Source organism: Oncorhynchus gorbuscha, linkage group LG03, assembly GCF_021184085.1.
Source record: "Oncorhynchus gorbuscha isolate QuinsamMale2020 ecotype Even-year linkage group LG03, OgorEven_v1.0, whole genome shotgun sequence".
NCBI classification, from domain to species: domain Eukaryota; kingdom Metazoa; phylum Chordata; class Actinopteri; order Salmoniformes; family Salmonidae; genus Oncorhynchus; species Oncorhynchus gorbuscha.
Genome location: NC_060175.1, coordinates 17,363,965 through 17,382,374, shown reverse-complemented (window position 1 = coordinate 17,382,374; position 18,410 = coordinate 17,363,965). Strand labels below are relative to the sequence as shown.

Below are 18,410 nucleotides of genomic sequence, written 5' to 3'. Positions count from 1 at the left end.
CAAATTAATCTGTACAAACAATAGTGCGCAAGTATAAACACCATGGGACCACGCAGCCGTCATACTGCTCAGGAAGGAGACGCGTTCTGTCTCCTAGAAATGACAACAACAGCAAAGGACCTTGTGAAAATGCTGGAGGAAACGGATACAAAATTATCTATATCCACAGTAAAACGAGTCCTATACTGACATAACCTGAAAGGCCGCTCAGCAAGGAAGAAGCCACTGCTGTGCACATCACAGACAAACTGAATTGGTCCACTCACACTGACAGCGTCGTGAAGAAGGCGCAGCAGCGCCTCTTCAACCTCAGGAGGCTGAAGAAATTCGGCTTGTCACCAAAAGCACTCACAAACTTCTACAGATGCACAATCGAGAGCATCCTGGCGGGCTGTATCACCGCCTGATACGGCAACTGCTCCGCCCTCAACCGTAAGGCTCTCCAGAGGGTAGTGAGGTCTGCAAACTACCTGCCCTCCAGGACACCTACACCACCCGATGTTACAGGAAGGCCATAAAGATCTTCAAGGACATCAACCCCCCGAACCACTGCCTGTTCACCCCGCTATCATCCAGAAGGCGAGGTCAGTACAGGTGCATCAAAGCTGGGACCGAGAGACTGAAAAACAGCTTCTATCTCAAGGCCATCAAACTGTTAAACAGCCACCACTAACATTGAGTGGCTGCTGCCAACACACTGTCATTGACACTGACCCAACTCCAGCAACTTTAATAATGGGAATTGATGGGAAATTATGTAAATATATCACTAGCCACTTTAAACAATGCTACCTTATATAATGTTACTTCCCCTACATTATTCATCTCATATGCATACGTATATACTGTACTCTACATCACCGACTGCATCCTTATGTAATACATGTATCACTAGCCACTTTAACTATGCCACTTTGTTTACTTTGTCTACATACTCATCTCATATGTATATACTGTACTCGATACCATCTACTGTATGCTGCTCTGTACCATCACTCATTCATATATCCTTATGTACATATTCTTTATCCCCTTACACTGTGTATAAGACAGTAGTTTTGGAATTGTTAGTTAGATTACTTGTTGGTTATCACTGCATTGTCGGAACTAGAAGCACAAGCATTTTGCTACACTCGCATTAACATCTGCTAACCATGTGTACGTGACAAATAAAATTTGATTTGATTTGATGACCCTAAGCACACAGCCAAGATAACGCAGGAGTGGCTTCGGGACAAGTCTCTGAATGTCCTTGAGTGCACCAGCCAGAGCCCGGAATTGAATATATCTGGAGTGAACTGAAAATAGCAGCAAAGCTCCCCATCCAACCTGACAGAGCTTGAGAGGATCTGCAGAGAAGAATTGGAGAAACTCTCCAAATACAGGTGTGCCAAGCTTATAGTGTCATACCCAAGAAGACTCAAGGCTGTAATCGCTGCCAAAGGTGCTTCAACAAAGTACTGAGTAAAGGGTCTGAGTACTTATGCAAATGTAATATTTCAGTTTTAAAAAATTATACATTAACAACATTTTCTAAAAACCTTATTTTGCTTTGTCATTATGGGGTATTGTGTGTAGATTGACGAGGAAAACAACTATTTAATTAATTTCCGAATAAGGCTGTAACGTAACAAAATGTGGAAAAGTCAAGGGGTCTGAATACTTTCCGAATGCACTGTACATGAAGTGCCATAGGGATTAGTTCTGGAGCCAACACTCTTTTAGTTCTGGAGCCAACACCATTTAGTTACTGAGCCAAACTCCATTAGTTCCTGAGCCAAACTTTTTTAGTTCTGGAGCCAACACTATTTAGTTCCTGAGCCAAACTCATTTAGTTCTGGAGCCAAAACACTTTAGTTCTGGAGACAAAACATTTTAGTTCTGGAGACAAAACCCTTTATAGATTGTTCAGCGCTTGTGCTCAGCCTCCTGACATGACATATTTTTGGTGTTCTCCAGATCAGTTTCCTATCTAATGAGGTACAATGTTGAAACTTGTTAAAACATGTTAAAATATGTCAATGTCTTCAGTGACATGGGTATAAAAATGTATCCCCGAGCAATAACCACTTGCCATCTCATTTCCTACTCTCCTCAAGCTCAATTAACTGTTAAACCACACTGAGCCATCTACCATTTGTGTCAGTGTCTGGAATCCTCTCCTCTCTTACAGCTGGAGCAGTCGACGGTGCAGGTGACCCACCAGGGTCGGCGGGAGCTGCTGGAGGACGCCTGCCGCTCATACACGCGCAAGCGTCGCGTGCTCGTCCCCGAGGACCTCAAGCACGTCATTGTGGATGACCAGCATGGCCTGCTCTACTGCTACGTGCCCAAGGTGGCCTGCACCAACTGGAAGCGTGTCCTAATGGTCCTGACAGGAGCCGCTGGCCCCCACCGCGACCCCCTCGCCATCCCCGCCAACGAGGCCCACGTGCCTGGCAACCTGCGCACCCTCTCTGAGTATTCCACCTCTCAGATCAACCAGCGGCTGCGCTCCTACCTGAAGTTTGTGTTCGTGCGTGAGCCCTTTGAGCGGCTCGTTTCAGCTTACCGCAACAAGTTCACACGCAGCTACAACACAGCCTTCCACAAGCGCTACGGCACCAAGATCATCCGCCGGCACCGGCCCAACCCCCAGGCCGAAGCACTGGAGCGGGGAGACGACGTCTCCTTCGAGGAGTTTGTGTACTACCTGGTGGACCCGGCCACACAGCGCGAGGAGCCCTTCAATGAGCACTGGGAGCGTGTGCACTCGCTGTGCCACCCCTGCCTCATCCACTACGACGTGGTGGGCAAGTACGAGACGCTGGAGCAGGACTCCCGCTACGTGCTGCAGCTGGCTGGGGTGGAGGGCCAGGTGACTTTCCCTGCCTCGGCCAAGAACACCAGGACTACGGGAGACATGGCCGCTCAGTTCTTCAACAACATCAGACCCTTCTATCAGAAGAAGCTGTATAACCTCTACCACATGGACTTCCTGCTGTTCAACTACACCACGCCGGAGTACCTGAAATTTTGATGACGTTACGCTTCTTAGGGGGAGCCTTAGTTTGAACCATCTATCATAAGCACTACGTAGTTGGAACGTAGTAGTTGGAACGTAGTAGTTGGAACGTAGTAGTTGGAAGCGTGACATTGTGCCCGGCCCCACTAGCTTATTACTTGTGATGTATAGCTGATGTCAGCTATTCTGGCGGCTTTTAACAGCTGTTGCTTATAACAACATTATGTATAACCTCTGACAGAGGGTTCAAAAGAAGTGGTACAGACACTTTTAACATGGGTACTGGAACTCTTCAAAGCACAGGTATGTTTTACGGAGAGGACTAACCTGGTGAAATCTAAGGAACTAAAGATATCTTTCATATCAAAAGTGAGAGTGGCTTTAAGATGAGACAACGGGGAATGGACACTTAAGATGAAGATGTTGTACTGTTAGCAATGAGCCAATGGAGATTAAATAATTGCCTCTGTATGTGTAAAATGCACCTCAAGTGCACATTAACTCAAAATGACCAAACTTTGACACCACCAACAAACTTTGGTTTCAATTATAATTTTTTCTTTCAAAGTTTATTTTGTCACCACCATTCTACAGTAAGACTAAAAGGAACGCAAACTATCTGAAGTAATAGGGGTGCTGAAAGTATCTCTATCAGTGCCTTTGAGTGGGTCTTATGACTTAAAGGTGCATGACATCCTCTGGAAATGTGACATCAGTGTTTTCCTTATACTGTAGAGAGTTGACTCTCATTGGACGGTTTATTTATTGTGATATTTGTGTCCCAGTGTCAACAAACTGCAGATAGAGCACACATTTAGACATTAGGAATAACTACCATAACATCAGTCAAATAAACACATCTAAGCAGTTTGTGTGTGTCTGTGTCTGGAATGCTGGCGTAGCAGTCAACACAAAGGGTAAGAATCCATCTGTGCAATATGTTGAATTTACTGTGTATGTTTGAAATATTGAGGTCAAATCATGCAGTTTTATAGGTCCTGTGAACAAAGGTATGAGAAGAGAGCCCTTTCACTGCATTCAAAACAGAGTTGTGTCCAATTATATAGGCAATAGTTTTATCAGTCTTGATGTCAATACTCTTCACATTATGCTAGTACCAACAGTGACCCTTCTGGAGGCTTGGACACCTGTTTGATAAAGTCTACCTAAGACAAGTCTGCAACATGGGGCTTACTTTGATAGTTCAGTGAAATTACATTTGTTGGCAGTGGCTAGTTTAACAAAACCAAAAGTGTGTAATGCTGTCACTCCTTGTCCACAAACCGCTTTCAATGTAAATAAATAACTATCGTAACATGTCATTTTTTTCCAAACTATCCCTTTAAGTAAAGGTCTAGCCATTTGTCATAGGCTTCACTTAATCTGGATACCTGCCATGTTCTCTGACACAATGTCAACACGGCACTTCTACAGTATGTGCTCCACAGCCAAGAGACACGAACCTTGACCCCGACACGGTTCTATCCCTACAGCACGGGCATCGCTTTATGAAATCTGTGGTTTTGGTCATGTTTTACCGTGTGTATGTGAGAAATAACTGTTGGGGTGATCAGCACAGGTATTTATGCCCCCCCCCCCCGTAGCAGAAGATCGGCCTGGGTACCGTGGTGTTGAAATGCAGGGTTGTCACAAGGACGTGTTTGAATGTTGCTGGTGGTGAGGTCACATTTTATTGATCTGTTTTGTAAAATCACATGACATGCATTGATTCTACTGTAAGATATGTGGGGTCATAAAATGGAAGACAGGCATTGTATGTGAATGGTTTTACTCCAACAATGGAACACATTGATACAAATTGGGTTACTAAAATAAGAGCAAGTGAGCAAGTGCTCTCTAGGTACAATCTGACTATTGTTAACACAGTAACATACATACTAAGTCAACATGTGTCCTGTACAATTGAAAACATGATTCTAACTGTTGAAATCTTTGGTGAAAGTTATATTGTTTGTGTCATTGCAGCGCATCAAATATGCTGTTTTTTAAAGTATATATTAATTGACTTAAAAGGCCCCACATGACTCCCGTAGTTTGTACAGTAATGGTTTGGAGGCACAAATGAAAATAGCAGTGGTCGATCATTGACATTGTGACACATGGATTAATCCCATGTCCTCTATTGGTTTATAGTGTGTTTATGAGTGCATTAGTACATTTATTGTGACTAAACTCACAAGTGAACCATTTTTGAGCATGAGGATACATGTATAGACAGTCAGCAAACAAACACGCGCAGACAATATTATTGCTTTAGAACAGTGCATTTACCATTTGACCATTAAAGCGTTTAAAGCGTTCACATCTCAACAGCTTCTATGTGGTAACTGGGCGCTGAAAAACTGTCGAGCTACAGTATATAGGTATTCCCTTAGCAGCATTAATTTCTTAAGCCCTGTTGACACCTGGTTCTAACATGACGCCTTTTCCCTGATCTTTTCCACATTCTGATTGTGTAGACTTTTAAAAGACGCATGGTGATCAGATCTTAAATGTAAATGGACAAGATCAGGACGAAGGACGCATGTTAATGGCAGGCATAAACAGGGCTTCTATGTGAAGTCAAGCTTGGTAGTTGTCGGAGGCCTGTGAAACTACAGTGTGTAGGCCACGTTGTTATATCTTAATTTCAGTTGCACTAGACATGGTGGGCTGGTATAGATTGAATGGCCCTGAAGCTCAGGGCCAGGAAGCCGGTCCCCAACAGATCCCCCAGAGCCGTGAGGTACGGGATAGAGTAGTTATCCGGGTCCAGCCCCCTCCGCCACATCCAGCGCACCATCAGGTCAGCCAGGTACAGCAGAATCACAACCTGTGAATCAGTTGACAGCACGATGAGTAACTCACTAGTGCAGGTAACTGAGGGAAGTTGGACAGTGCAGAAGCTGTAATACAATGTCCCTTTCACCCTAGGAAAGATGTATAGGCCATGTTCAATAGCTTCTCTGTTATACTGTCTAGCAACATCCCATTATTATGTAGATTACTGGCAACCCACACTGTATGTGAACAAGTAAAAAGAAGTTGAGGTCATGTGAACAATAAACATTAAGGGCAAAAACGCGTACATGGTTCACACTGTCTGTGTACATTTATTTTTGTTTTTTCAAGTATCTAAAAAGTTGCTAATGACACCACAGGTCATATCAACTCTGAAAAATCTGTTTAATCTGATAAGTAGCAGGACTAAAACAGTGGGCTGGTGTTCTACAGATGTATCGGTATACTGGTCAGCATTTTCAGCGACGTGTGGTTTGAATTGCAGCGCCAGTTTGGCAAGAGGGCTGAAAACAGTAAATCTTTTATTAACATTTATACTAAGGCCGTTGTTTATATCGGCAATGGCTCTCGTAGTGTAAAACTATGATTTACTCGACCCAAACCCTCAATGTGTGAGATCCAAACAAAAGAGAGGCGTAGTATTAAGGAACATCTGTCCTTGAAGTGGACATAGGCTATCCGGAAGGCCAAAGTGAGTTACTTTAAGGAGCAGTTCTCTCTCTGTGGGTCTAACCCTGAGATGTTCTGGAAAACGGTTAAAGACCTGGAGAATAAACCCTCCTCACAGCTGCCCATGTCTCTTAAAGTTGATGTTGTGGTTGTTATTGATGTGGTTGTGGTTTAATGACCACTTCATCAAGTCAGGATTTCTATTTGACTCCTTGCCCATCCAACATTTTCTCATCTTCCACCCCTTCTAATGCGACTATCCCCAATGCTTCTTCCTCTTTTACCCCTGCCTTGATACAAAGTTTCTCCCTGCAGGCAGTCACTAAGTCTGAGGTGCTAGAGGAGCTCCTGAAACTTGACCCCAAAAAACTATCTGGGTCAGATGGTTTATACCCTTTTTTCTTTAAGGTTGCTGCCCCTGTCATCGCCAAGTCTATCTCTGACCTTTTTAACCTGTCTCTCCTTTCTATGGAGGTTCCCATTGCTTGGAATGCAGCCACAGTTCGTTCTTTATTTAAAGGGGGAGATCAAGCTGATCCTAACTGTTATAGGCCTAGTTTCCGTTCAGGTTATGGATGTGTCACTGCAACCTTAAAGGTCCTCAATGATGTCACCATTGCCCTTAATTCTAAGCAATGCTGTGCTGCTATAACATTCCCCAGGGGCCATATTCAGTCTTCACCAAGGTCACAACCTTTTTTTAAATTCATTTTTCACCATATGTCACCTTTTAAAGTAGGAGTGGTACAGTGGGTCATGTCTGTGGTACATATCAGTTTGACCTCTGACCTGTAGCAGGGCCGCACACAGGTAGAGGCAGACAAAGGCAGGCGTGAGGGCGCCATGGCCGCCATTCAGTAAGTGGATGGTGTAGAGGAAAAGCAGGTGACCCGAACTACCAGGAAGACTAGAACCCTCGCTGACTTGGAGTTGACCCCTGTTGATGTAAACAGGAGACTTAGAGGACATCTTAAAAGTAAGCAGAAAATAAGCTAAACTTCCAAAAGCCTTTTAATGTCTAGGAGGAAGTGTACAAGAGCGGGCAGGGTACTGACGACTGTTACGGGTTAGCAATATTGTGTGTAGATCTGTGCAGTGTTCATTTGACCCCTCTGCTTCTTTTGTGTTAAGTTTGTTTGACTGGTTAGCTGAGGAGCTGAAGGTCAGGTAGGGGTCAGGCCAGTGTTGTGAAGAACAGGCAAGGGTCAGGACAGTGTTGTGAAGCACAGGCAAGGGTCAGGACAGTGTTGTGAAGGTCAAGCAAGGACAGTGTTGTGGTTTGAAAGTCAGACAAGGGCATGGTTGTGAGCTGAAGGTCAGGCAGGGGTCAGGGCAGTGTTGTGAGCTGAAGGTCAGGCAGGGGTCAGGGCAGTGTTGTGAGCTGAAGTTCAGGCAGGGGTCAGGGCAGTGTTGTGAGCTGAAGGTCAGGCAGGGGTTAGGGAAGTGTTGTGAGCTGAAGGTCAGGCAGGGGGAGTGTTGTGAGCTGAAATTCAGGCAGGGGTCAGGGAAGTGTTGTGAGCTGAAGGTCAGGCAGGGGTCAGGGCAGTGTTGTGAGCTGAAGTTCAGGCAATGGTTAGGGAAGTGTTGTGAGCTGAAGGTCAGGCAGGGGTCTGGGCAGTGTTGTGATCTGAAGGTCAGACAGGGGTCAGGGAAGTGTTGTGAGCTGGAGTTAAGGCAGGGGTCAGGGCAGTGTTGTGAGCTGAAGGTCAGGCAGGGGTTAGGGAAGTGTTGTGAGCTGAAGGTCAGGCAGGGGGAGTGTTGTGAGCTGAAGTTCAGGCAGGGGTCAGGGAAGTGTTGTGAGCTGAAGGTCAGGCAGGGGTCAGGGCAGTGTTGTGAGCTGAAGTTCAGGCAAGGGTTAGGGAAGTGTTGTGAGCTTAAGGTCAGGCAGGGGTTAGGGAAGTGTTGTGAGCTGAAGTTCAGGCAGGGGGAGTGTTGTGAGCTGAAGGTCAGGCAGGGGGAGTGTTGTGAGCTGAAGGTCAGGCAGGGGGATTGTTGTGAGCTGAAGGTCAGGCAGGGGTCAGGGAAGTGTTGTGAGCTGAAGGTCAGGCAGGGGGATTGTTGTGAGCTAAAGGTCAGGTAGGGGTCAGGGAAGTGTTGTGAGCTGAAGTTGAGGCAAGGGCAGTGTTGTGTCATCCTGTGTGTTTGAAGTTGAAGTGTGTTTTGACTGCTGACCTGAGGAGCAGAAGGTCAGGCAGGGCCCAGGCCAGTGTTGTGTCATCGGGAAGGGCAGGGTCCCTGGCATACTCCAGTAGTGTAGGTAGGTGGAGATGCGGCTGGCCTGGATGGCTACCAGGTTACCTCCCACACCTGGGTGAAGGGAAGGAGCCGAACAGTCGTTGAAATACCATAGGCATTTTTATAATCATATTTTGTTCAATTTGTCTGTTGGTCCTTTGTAGCTCAGTTGTTAGAGCATGGTGCTTCTAACACCAGGATACTAGGTTTGATTCCTGGGACCACCCATATGCAAAATCTAAACACACATGACTTGTAAGTCACTTTAGATAAAAGTGTCTGCTATATGGAATATTATAATTAGTTATTTACATATTTAGGCTTGAGCTTTGGGTTTAGTAAATTATAGGTATTTTCAAGGTTATGATGAAGCGTCTTCAAGGTAATTTTAGTTTATTTTGTTTTTCTGCAACTCTTTCTAGTTAATTATGTAGGGATAATTCTGATGTGAATGTAATGGCATATCTTTAAAGTGAGTTTGTGCGCAGAGATTGCATGATCTTGTGTCCATTGGAGGTAAGGAGGATGGAGGGAGAGGTGGAGAAAGAGAAAGATTGATAGGCAGAAAGAAAGAGGGAAGAAGATAGAACAATATTGGGATGCAGAGGGAGAAAGGTAAGAGAAGAATAAACAAGGAGGGAGGGAAAAAGAGAGTGCGTAAGAGAGAGAAAAAAACACTGAATGGCAATGCAAATGTACTTCCTGTCTTGAAATGCCGATTAATGCGAAAAGCTTTGCTAGCGCTAGCTGAGGCTGGCAAAGATATAGAGGAAATCCTCTGAAGCAGACAGTACATAGTTGTCATTCTGAAGAGGTTTATGTAAACCTTATTGTTAGTCTTCTCCAGCGATGGTGGCTAGCCGTGGGCAACAAACATTGCCATGCTAGTCTTAGGCTGTGTTTACACAGGCAGCCCAATTCTGATCTTTTTTTCACCAATTGGTCTTTTGACCAATCAGATCAGCTCTGAAAAAAATATGCTGTGAAAAGGTCTGCTGTAATTGGTCAAAAGACCAATGAGTGGAAAATGTATCAGAATTGGGATACTTATTCAGTGTGCACAACTGAATGCATTCACGTGTCTTCTGCATTTAACCCAACCCCTCTGGATCAGACGTGTGGGGGGGGCTACCTTAATTGATGTCATCAGCCCCTAGGGAGCAGTTGTTGTTGGGGTTTAATTACCTGACTCAAGGGCAGAACGGCAGATTATTTTCACTTTGGCAGCTCAGGGATTCAAACCAGCAACCTTTCAGTTACTGGCCCAACGCCCTTAACCGCTAGGCTACCTGCTGCCCTTAAAACATTCAACTTTAAAATGACATTGTTTACAATAGCGCAGTGGCTTCAAGTAATTAGTCCCACAAGTTATAGTAATTTACTGTCATACTTCAAAGACTGTTTAAATGTAACAGGACAAGAACCACGCCTGTCTATTATTTTGTCAAACATGCCATCTATCTTTCCACCAAGACAACCAGATGTTGTCTTCTAAGGAAAGGAGTACCAGATTTGACATTTAAGCTTACATCATATGTTATAGTAGTGGACAGGCTAGGGATGAGTGGAACTTAATACTCTTTTCAGAACCACTTGAGACCAATAAAGCTATGGCTTCTCGACTCGTACCCATGTCCAAATGAGATGTCATGGCGATTTTACAAGATACATATTTAGCAATGGTAAGCAGCATTGCAAATGGGGTAAACCTGTTTCTAGTTTTTCCCATGCAGCTGTTTCTTAGATGGCTCCTTGAGGATATTTGTTAGGAGGAAGTAAGAACTCTTCAACATGTAAATAATATTGAGACAAAATGTAAATCTGAGCATTGAATTACACACATGCCCCACTCTTTGATCTGAGGAGTTAGGTTCGGTCCACTCACCGTTGATTACGGGAGTGAACACCGCCATGCCCTCAAAGTTTGGGTCGCTCACTGTCTTATCCAGTATCAGGCCCCCAATACTGTGGTTTACAAGGATACAATGGGACACAAACGTCACATAACATGTTCAAAGCTGTAGATTGTCTAAGGGGCAAGTGATACGTTCCACTCTGTGTCCTCCATCTGCACTGATCTGAAAGGAGAGGATAGGTGATAAGTGATCTGGTACATTTATGCCTACTGAGTAGTAGCTGTCACCTGTCCAGTTCTGTAAAATCAGTTTGGATAAAGGTGACAAAAGGCCTTCAAGTTGCGATCGTAACTGCAAGTGAATATGGTCCTTCTGTAGCTCAGTTGGTAGAGCATGGCGCTTGTATCGCCAGGGTAGTGGGTTCGATCCCCGGGACCACCCATACGTAGAATGTATGCACACATGACTGTAAGTCGCTTTGGATAAAAGCGTCTGCTAAATGGCATATATTATTATATATTAATATACAGCATGTTTGTTTCTTCGAAATCTAGTTGAATGCTGATAGCCCCAGGCATTTACCTGCTGATGGACATGGCCATGATGACGGGCTGCCACCCAGACCTCAGTACCTCTCTGATTGGAGGAGAGTGCCGGGCAATGACCACCCATAGCGGAATGAGAACCAGGAAAAAGCCACACACCAGAGCAGGCAGGTACCACATCTCTGGAAGACAAGAAAGGTTGTGTGTGTATGTGAGAGAGAGGGAAAGTGGGCACATTTTCTATGCAGGTAGACATTGTATGTCAACATGATAAAATTATTCTATAATCTGGGCAGACCTGAATGGTAATTACTGGAGCCCACCCAATTGTACTGTGTTGGACATTTATTAAGCAGACCTGAAATAACTAGTCGTGAAAGAAACTGTGCTGCCCTCTACCGAAGACACAATTGAAGTACCGAATATGAATTTTCTTTCGAGAGATTTGAGGATATTTCATTTGGAAACTAATAAAATATGTTTTATTGACTACAAAGATCCATATATTTATTTTTATGCCTGGAAAGGAAAATTAATGTGAAATGAAATAATGGTGAAGTTATGTAAGATATCTTGTTGGTTCTCATAGTCTTTTCCAGTTGGAAATAATGAGAGATCAGTTTCAAACCAACACATTCTACTAAATACTTTGAACATTTGAAAGAACTGGCCTACTGTCTGATTCTTTACCCTTCTCGTCAAAGAGTTCTTCATGGATTTAAATGGAACGGATTAGTTTAAGAAATATTGTGGAAACTCCATCTAGTCCACCCCATGCATACATCAAAATGTTTAAATCCATGAGTGGGAGTGAACAAGTGCCCATCTCAGGGGAAGTGTAGGGAATCAGAACCCAGGCATAATGGAAATGTCTCCACCAAGGCTTTGCTCAATATTGCATCCAGCCCTAGGAATCAACAATATATGCCTAGTCATTGATAGGGGTTAAGGTTCAGATAACATTGGGCCTATTAGATGTCAAACATCCTTTCTTACTTTTATATATATTTTTTGACTGGACAGAAAGTCAGGGGGACACAGTGATACAGTGAACCCTCTTGTGCCCTCTGTTGGATTCACAGATAAACATACTTTATAATAACGTGTGGTTGACATTACAGGCTAGCCAAAGTGACAGCACTGGTTTGATAAAATGCCACTGGCTGTGTTAGCTGAAGGAGAGGTCAATGTCACCTGAATGAGAGCCAGGTTGCTACACACTATCCTCCACTGCTGCTTTGGATCATCCAGCTGCCCAGTATTCGCCTGATAGGGAGAAATATTTAACATTTTAAATGGTGTGCGTGTGAGTTTGTATGTAAAATCTAGATTTAGTTTTACATTCAAACATGTTGTGGCAGCATTGAGTGTGTGTATGTGTGTGTCAGCAGTGTCTGTGCGTGTGTGTATGCATGCCTACATGCGTGCGTGTGCGTGTACATGCATGCCTACATGCATGCGTGTGTGTGTGTGTGTACATGCATGCCTACATGCATGCGTGTGTGTGTGTGTACATGCATGCCTACATGCGTGCGTGTGTGTGTACATGCATGCGTGTGTGTGTACATGCATGCCTACATGCGTGTGTGTGTGTGTGTGTGTGTGTGTGTGTGTGTGTGTGTGTGTGTGTGTGTGTGTGTGTGTGTGTGTGTGTGTGTGTGTGTGTGTGTGTACATGCATGCCTACATGCGTGTGTGTGTGGGGGATAGAGGAGGGAGGGAGAATGAGGCATAACACTGAGACATGTGTGTGTGTGTGTGTGTGTGTGTGTGTGTGTGTGTGTGTGTGTGTGTGTGTGTGTGTGTGTGTGTGTGTGTGTGTGTGTGTGTGTGTGTGTGTGTGTGTGTGTGTGTGTGTGTGTGTGTACATGCATGCCTACATGCGTTTGTGTGTGTGTGTGTACATGCATGCCTACATGCGTGCGTGTGTGTGTGTGTGTGTGTGTGTGTGTGTGTGTGTGTGTGTGTGTGTGTGTGTGTGTGTGTGTGTGTGTGTGTGTGTGTGTGTGTGTGTGTGTGTGTGTGTGTGTGTGTGTGTGTGTGTACATGCATGCCTACATGCGTTTGTGTGTGTGTGTGTGTACATGCATGCCTACATGCGTGTGTGTGTGTGTGTGTGTGTGTGTGTGTGTGTGTGTGTGTGTGTGTGTGTGTGTGTGTGTGTGTGTGTGTGTGTGTGTGTGTGTGTGTGTGTGTGTGTGTGTGTGTGTGTGTGTGTGTGTGTGTGTGTGTACATGCATGCCTACATGCGTTTTTGTGTGTGTGTGTGTGTGTGTGTGTGTACATGCATGCCTACATGTGTGTGTGTGTGTGTGTGTGTGTGTGTGTGTGTGTGTGTGTGTGTGTGTGTGTGTGTGTGTGTGTGTGTGTGTGTGTGTGTGTGTGTGTGTGTGTGTGTGTGTGTGTGTGTGTGTGTGTGTGTGTGTGTGTGTGTGTGTGTGTGTGTGTGTGTGTGTGTGTGTGTGTACATGCGTGTGTGTGTGTGTGTGTACACTTACTGCTGTAGACAGTCTGGATGCCAGTGTCATCTCCAGGTTGCCTTTCAGTCCCACCAGGGCTGGCACCAAGATAAACACCTCTGTGATCTCCTTAAACACTTCCCAATGCTGAAACATACACAATGTCTTCTTTAAACATGTACCAGTTCTAAAACATTAATAATGATCTCCCTAAACAGTTCCCAGTGCTGACACATAACAATGTCCTCTTTAACATGTCCCAGTTATAAAACCTCAATAATGATCTCCCTAAACAGTTCCCAGTGCTGAAACATAACAATGTCCTCTTTAACATGTCCCAGTTCTAAAACATGAATAATGATCTCCCTAAACAGTTCCCAATGCTGAAACATAACAATGTCCTCTTTAAACATGTCCCAGTTCTAAAACATGAATAATGATCTCCCTAAACAGTTCCCAATGCTGAAACATAACAATGTCCTCTTTAAACATGTCCCAGTTCTAAAACATGAATAATGATCTCCCTAAACAGTTCCCAATGCTGAAACATAACAATGTCCTATTTAAACATGTCCCAGTTCTAAAACATGAATAATGATCTCCCTAAACAGTTCCCAGTGCTGAAACATAACAATGTCCTCTTTAAACATGTCCCAGTTCTAAAACATGAATAATGATCTCCACAAGCACCTCCCAGTGCTGAAACATAACAATCCCTCCCAACACTGCCAGCCTGGTTGCCAAATATACAGTACTCATGCTTTAGCCAACTGCTTGGTCGTTGTCATGCCAAAATAGAAAGGAGTTGGATCAAGCACAAACAGATCTGGCAACCAGAATAATTCACTGTAACAGGAAAATACTATTACCGCTATTATATCATTTCTTTATTCAGATTAAAACCATAATCTTTTGCTGTTGTCATCCCATTATAACCTAATAATAATAACCTGAACATGTTAAGTATTAGTGACACTAAAATGACAGTCTTACTGTAACTTAGTGGCATACAATAACTCTTGTTGATTACAGGTGAACATTTGTTTCTTTCTTCACGTTTTCATTTCCAATTGAAAAGGAACTAAATCCCTGATCTTTCAAGGCTGACTTCAGTAAAAGTCACTACCCAACCCACCAAACTATTCCATTATTCAGGGAGTCAGTCACGCCATGCGACTGCTGGGATCTTTCCAAAAGGTGAACCAGGGAAAGAGCTATTTTGCTGCTCTATACTTATTTGCCTATATGGCATTTGTGCTTCTCTACTATCTATACACAATGCCTATCTGCATGTTTTATAGAATGCACTTTGAAGGGCAAGGTACTGACCTCATCAGTCAAGTGGGTCATCCATCCTCAAAATGTACCACAGAGTATTGCCACAAGTTAGCCTGAGTCCCAGTTCTGTTTGCGCTGTCGTGCCACCTCCTATTGACAATGACATAGGAGTTTGCAAGACAGCACAAGCAGATCTGGGACTCGGGCTAAGCTTCAAGTGCATGATTTTGTCGATATTGACACACATTTTCAAATGGCTGCAGCACTCTCGTGTCGTGGATGCTCTTTCTAGCTGTAATTTATAGCCAGGGGTCTTCTGACTGCTCTTTAAAACAGCTTTGAAGTCCCCAGATAGATTTGCTGCTATCCTCCTGTCGTCTGTTTATCAGTCTCTCCTATATTTTCCATACCATGCATGTCAAAGCACCTCCTACATTTTAAATTGGCCTCTTTATCATTTTATGCTACATATCCCACAGTTCTCAATGCTTTCCTGATAGTTTCTTCATACACTTTTCATAGCAAACAGCTCGGCTCCTCTCGTGACACAAGTGTCACGTTGCCGGAGATGACTCAATAGTGCCTGCGTCCCAAATGGGAACCATAACCCTAAATAGTGCACTACTTGGTCCCTGGTCAAAAGTAGTGCACTATAAAGGGGATCGCTGATACAAAGCAATCTGCCAACGTAGACACCTAAACCTCTGTGGCAGCTCATCTATCTCACCTGTTTTTTTCTTAGACTGAAGGGGATTTACTCAACACATCACAGCATGCCCAGATGAATACAACACACACACAAACAAACACATACACACACACTCAAAGTTAGCCCATACTTGAACCAAGTCCATGACTATGCCTGCCGCCACCATGCCAAGGCCGGCCACCAGGTAGGGCAGTAGGATCTGAGCCAAGATGAGCCAGGCACTCTCAGGCAGATATCCATGGGGGGAGCGGGTCAGCTTACAGGTGAAGCCCCTCAGCTTCTTCCCCTGGTAGCACAGCTCTAGCTCTAAATGGGTGACCACCATGGTCTTCGCAGGTCGCAGTTACCCCATCTGGAAAGTCCCCAGTAGGGGTTAAGGGAGTGACAGCTGCCCTTTTCACACCAATCTCCACCACTAATATCTTCTCTGTGGTATGGTCTCCTCTTTGATAGTTTAGTTTAGTGAATGTGGAGATTCCTTCCAGTCGACAGCAGAAAATAGCCAAACGCTCTTCAACCAATCCACTGGGCTCAACGTATTTCAGGGGCTTTAGAATGACAGTTTGTTTGTCCTTCTGAATGACAATGACATTAGAATGGCAGCTTGTCCTTTCATCTTTAGTCAACGTTGCTAAGATAACACAACCAAGAAAAAATGCCAATGGTGGAGAAGGCTGAAGAACGACATAGACTGCCTTTGACCTCTGGGATGGAGGTCACATACACACGCAGATATGGGTCCTCCAGATAGGGGTGTCTGCCAGGACTCTTCTGACACCCGCCGCTGACAGACAGACACAAACACTCACACACACAGTCCTCACGCTTCACTCTTCAGTAGGCGAGCTGCCGAGGAGCTCCGCTGGAAGCAGCCGGTGCATTTGCCGCCGCTGGGCCTGAAAAACGTCCACGTCCTCTGCGACAAGAACAACCAGAAGGCTGCTAACTTTTTCTCTGCCCTCCCCAGCTGCTGCTCGTGATGCCTCTGCTCGTCCCACTGCCCTGTGTGAGCAGCCTGGCTGGCCTGGAGTCCCTTTCTCATGTTGGGTTGGAGAGAAGTGACGTGGGGCGCTGGTTGGTGAGTCGCAGATGAAAAACGAGGTGATAATAGATGACGGTCCGTGGTTCTAAGGCTCGGAAGGCGAAGGACTGCAGGGTGACATTGAGTGGGGGTGATGAGGTGTGAGTCCCGAGGCGAAGCATTAAGAGTACCTGTCCAGTCGCTGGCAGGGGTTTCCTCTCCTCTGGGAAGCAAACAAATTGGGTCGTGATGGTATTTCTGTGCAAGTGGGAGAGAAGGAGGGGGTGCTGCTGTCGTCTGTGCGAGCAGGGCTATCAGACTGAAACGGGTGGGAGGGAAGGAGGGGGTGCTGCTGTCGTCTGTGCAAGCAGGGCTATCAGACTGAAACGGGTGGGAGGGAAGGAGGGGGTGCCCGCTGTCGTCTGTGTGAGCAGGGCTATCAGACTGAAACGGGGTCTCTATCTCTCTCTTTCTATCCCTCTCTCTCCTTTGCTCTTTCTATTTTCTTTCTTTCTACCTTTCCTCTGTCTCATGATAACTCCATCTTGTTCCTCTCTCTCCTCTCTTTTCTTCCTCGTTGCTCCATCCTCAGTGCCAGCATGTGTTGTACCTGTCACCAACATGTGGCATTAGCCTGGTCCCCTCTAAAGGACATCTGTTCTCTTTTCTGACTGTCTCCCCTCCATTTGCGTAACATCTTATGAGCTTATGGGGTTTTGGCTCTTTCTACCTGTTAGTATTATTAGCCAGTCTCTCACCCCCTGTCTTTTTCTCTATTTATCCCCCTTCTCACTTCAATTCAGATTGAAACACTACATTGACTAGAGAGACATTTAGTAAATATTTGCCAAACACTGGAAGTGACGTAAATATCAATAGCTTCTTAATCATTCATGACCATGACCGACATTTGAGACCTGCATGCTGTTATCCAGAGAGGAGAGAAGGAACCGAGTTCAGCTCTTTATCCCTCCTTGTCCTATAGCCTTTATCCCTCCTTGTCCCACCCCCACACACACGCACACACTGAAAGTGACTCAGCTGAGGCGTCCCTGAGACGTGGCGTGGACAATCTGTTGCCTCCTGCTCCGCCACTGACACCTTGTTGGAATTTAGAAGCCCCGTTTATACCTGGTTCTAACTTGCGTCCTTTGTCCTGATCTTGTACACATTTTGATTGTCTACACCTGTCTAAAAATGTGGACACAATCAAAAGACACATTGCGATCAGATCATCCTGCCCCCCTCCGGACGTAGTCATTCACACATTGTGTCTGGGTATCTTACAGGTGTAGACAGATCTGGACAGAGAAACCATTTAAATCATCATCATTATTCTGCCATCTAAAATCATTGACAGATGGCACTATTAACTGATTGCATCAACAAGTGTCTTACAGTAAATAAATCTGACATTGAATGAATAGCTGTGAACACATTTGCATAAAGGAAGGAAGCAGGAAGTCTGGTCACAATGCAGACACAGTGGATGGATAACAGACACAGTTTAATACCATGAGTAGCAGTGGAGGCTGCTGAGGGGAGGACGGCTCATAATAATGGCTGGAAAGGAGCTAATGGAATGGCATCAAACACATGGAACCCAAGCTTTCAGTTGTATACACACAACCATTGTGCAGTCCCCACAATGCTTGTGTAATTATTTTTGTGAAGAAAAACGATCAAAACCACTGTCAAATGTGCGGTACAACAGTTGTACAAATTGAGTGTGAACCTGGCCTATTTGAGCCATATAATCCTCAGTGTGTGTGCAGTGAAAACAAAGTTTAGTGAAACTTACAAGCTATACATGTAGTAGTCCACACTGACATA

The 18,410-nt window shown here is 44.8% G+C and overlaps 1 protein-coding gene and 1 pseudogene across 2 annotated transcripts in view; one reads left to right on the top strand and one right to left on the bottom strand.

The window, feature by feature from the left end:
• LOC124026978 (carbohydrate sulfotransferase 11-like) overlaps positions 1 to 3,871 on the top strand; it is a 34,269-nt gene extending 30,398 nt beyond the window's left edge. For both annotated transcript variants that reach the window (XM_046339567.1, XM_046339573.1), the window contains one exon: positions 2,174 to 3,871. In XM_046339567.1, the coding sequence (XP_046195523.1) occupies positions 2,174 to 3,019 (846 nt within the window). In that variant the 3' untranslated portion in view covers positions 3,020 to 3,871. The remainder of the gene's footprint in view (positions 1 to 2,173) is intronic.
• Positions 3,872 to 4,625: 754 nt separating this feature from the next.
• LOC124016453 lies at positions 4,626 to 16,873 on the bottom strand (annotated as a pseudogene).
• Between the last annotated feature and the right edge of the window lie 1,537 nt (positions 16,874 to 18,410).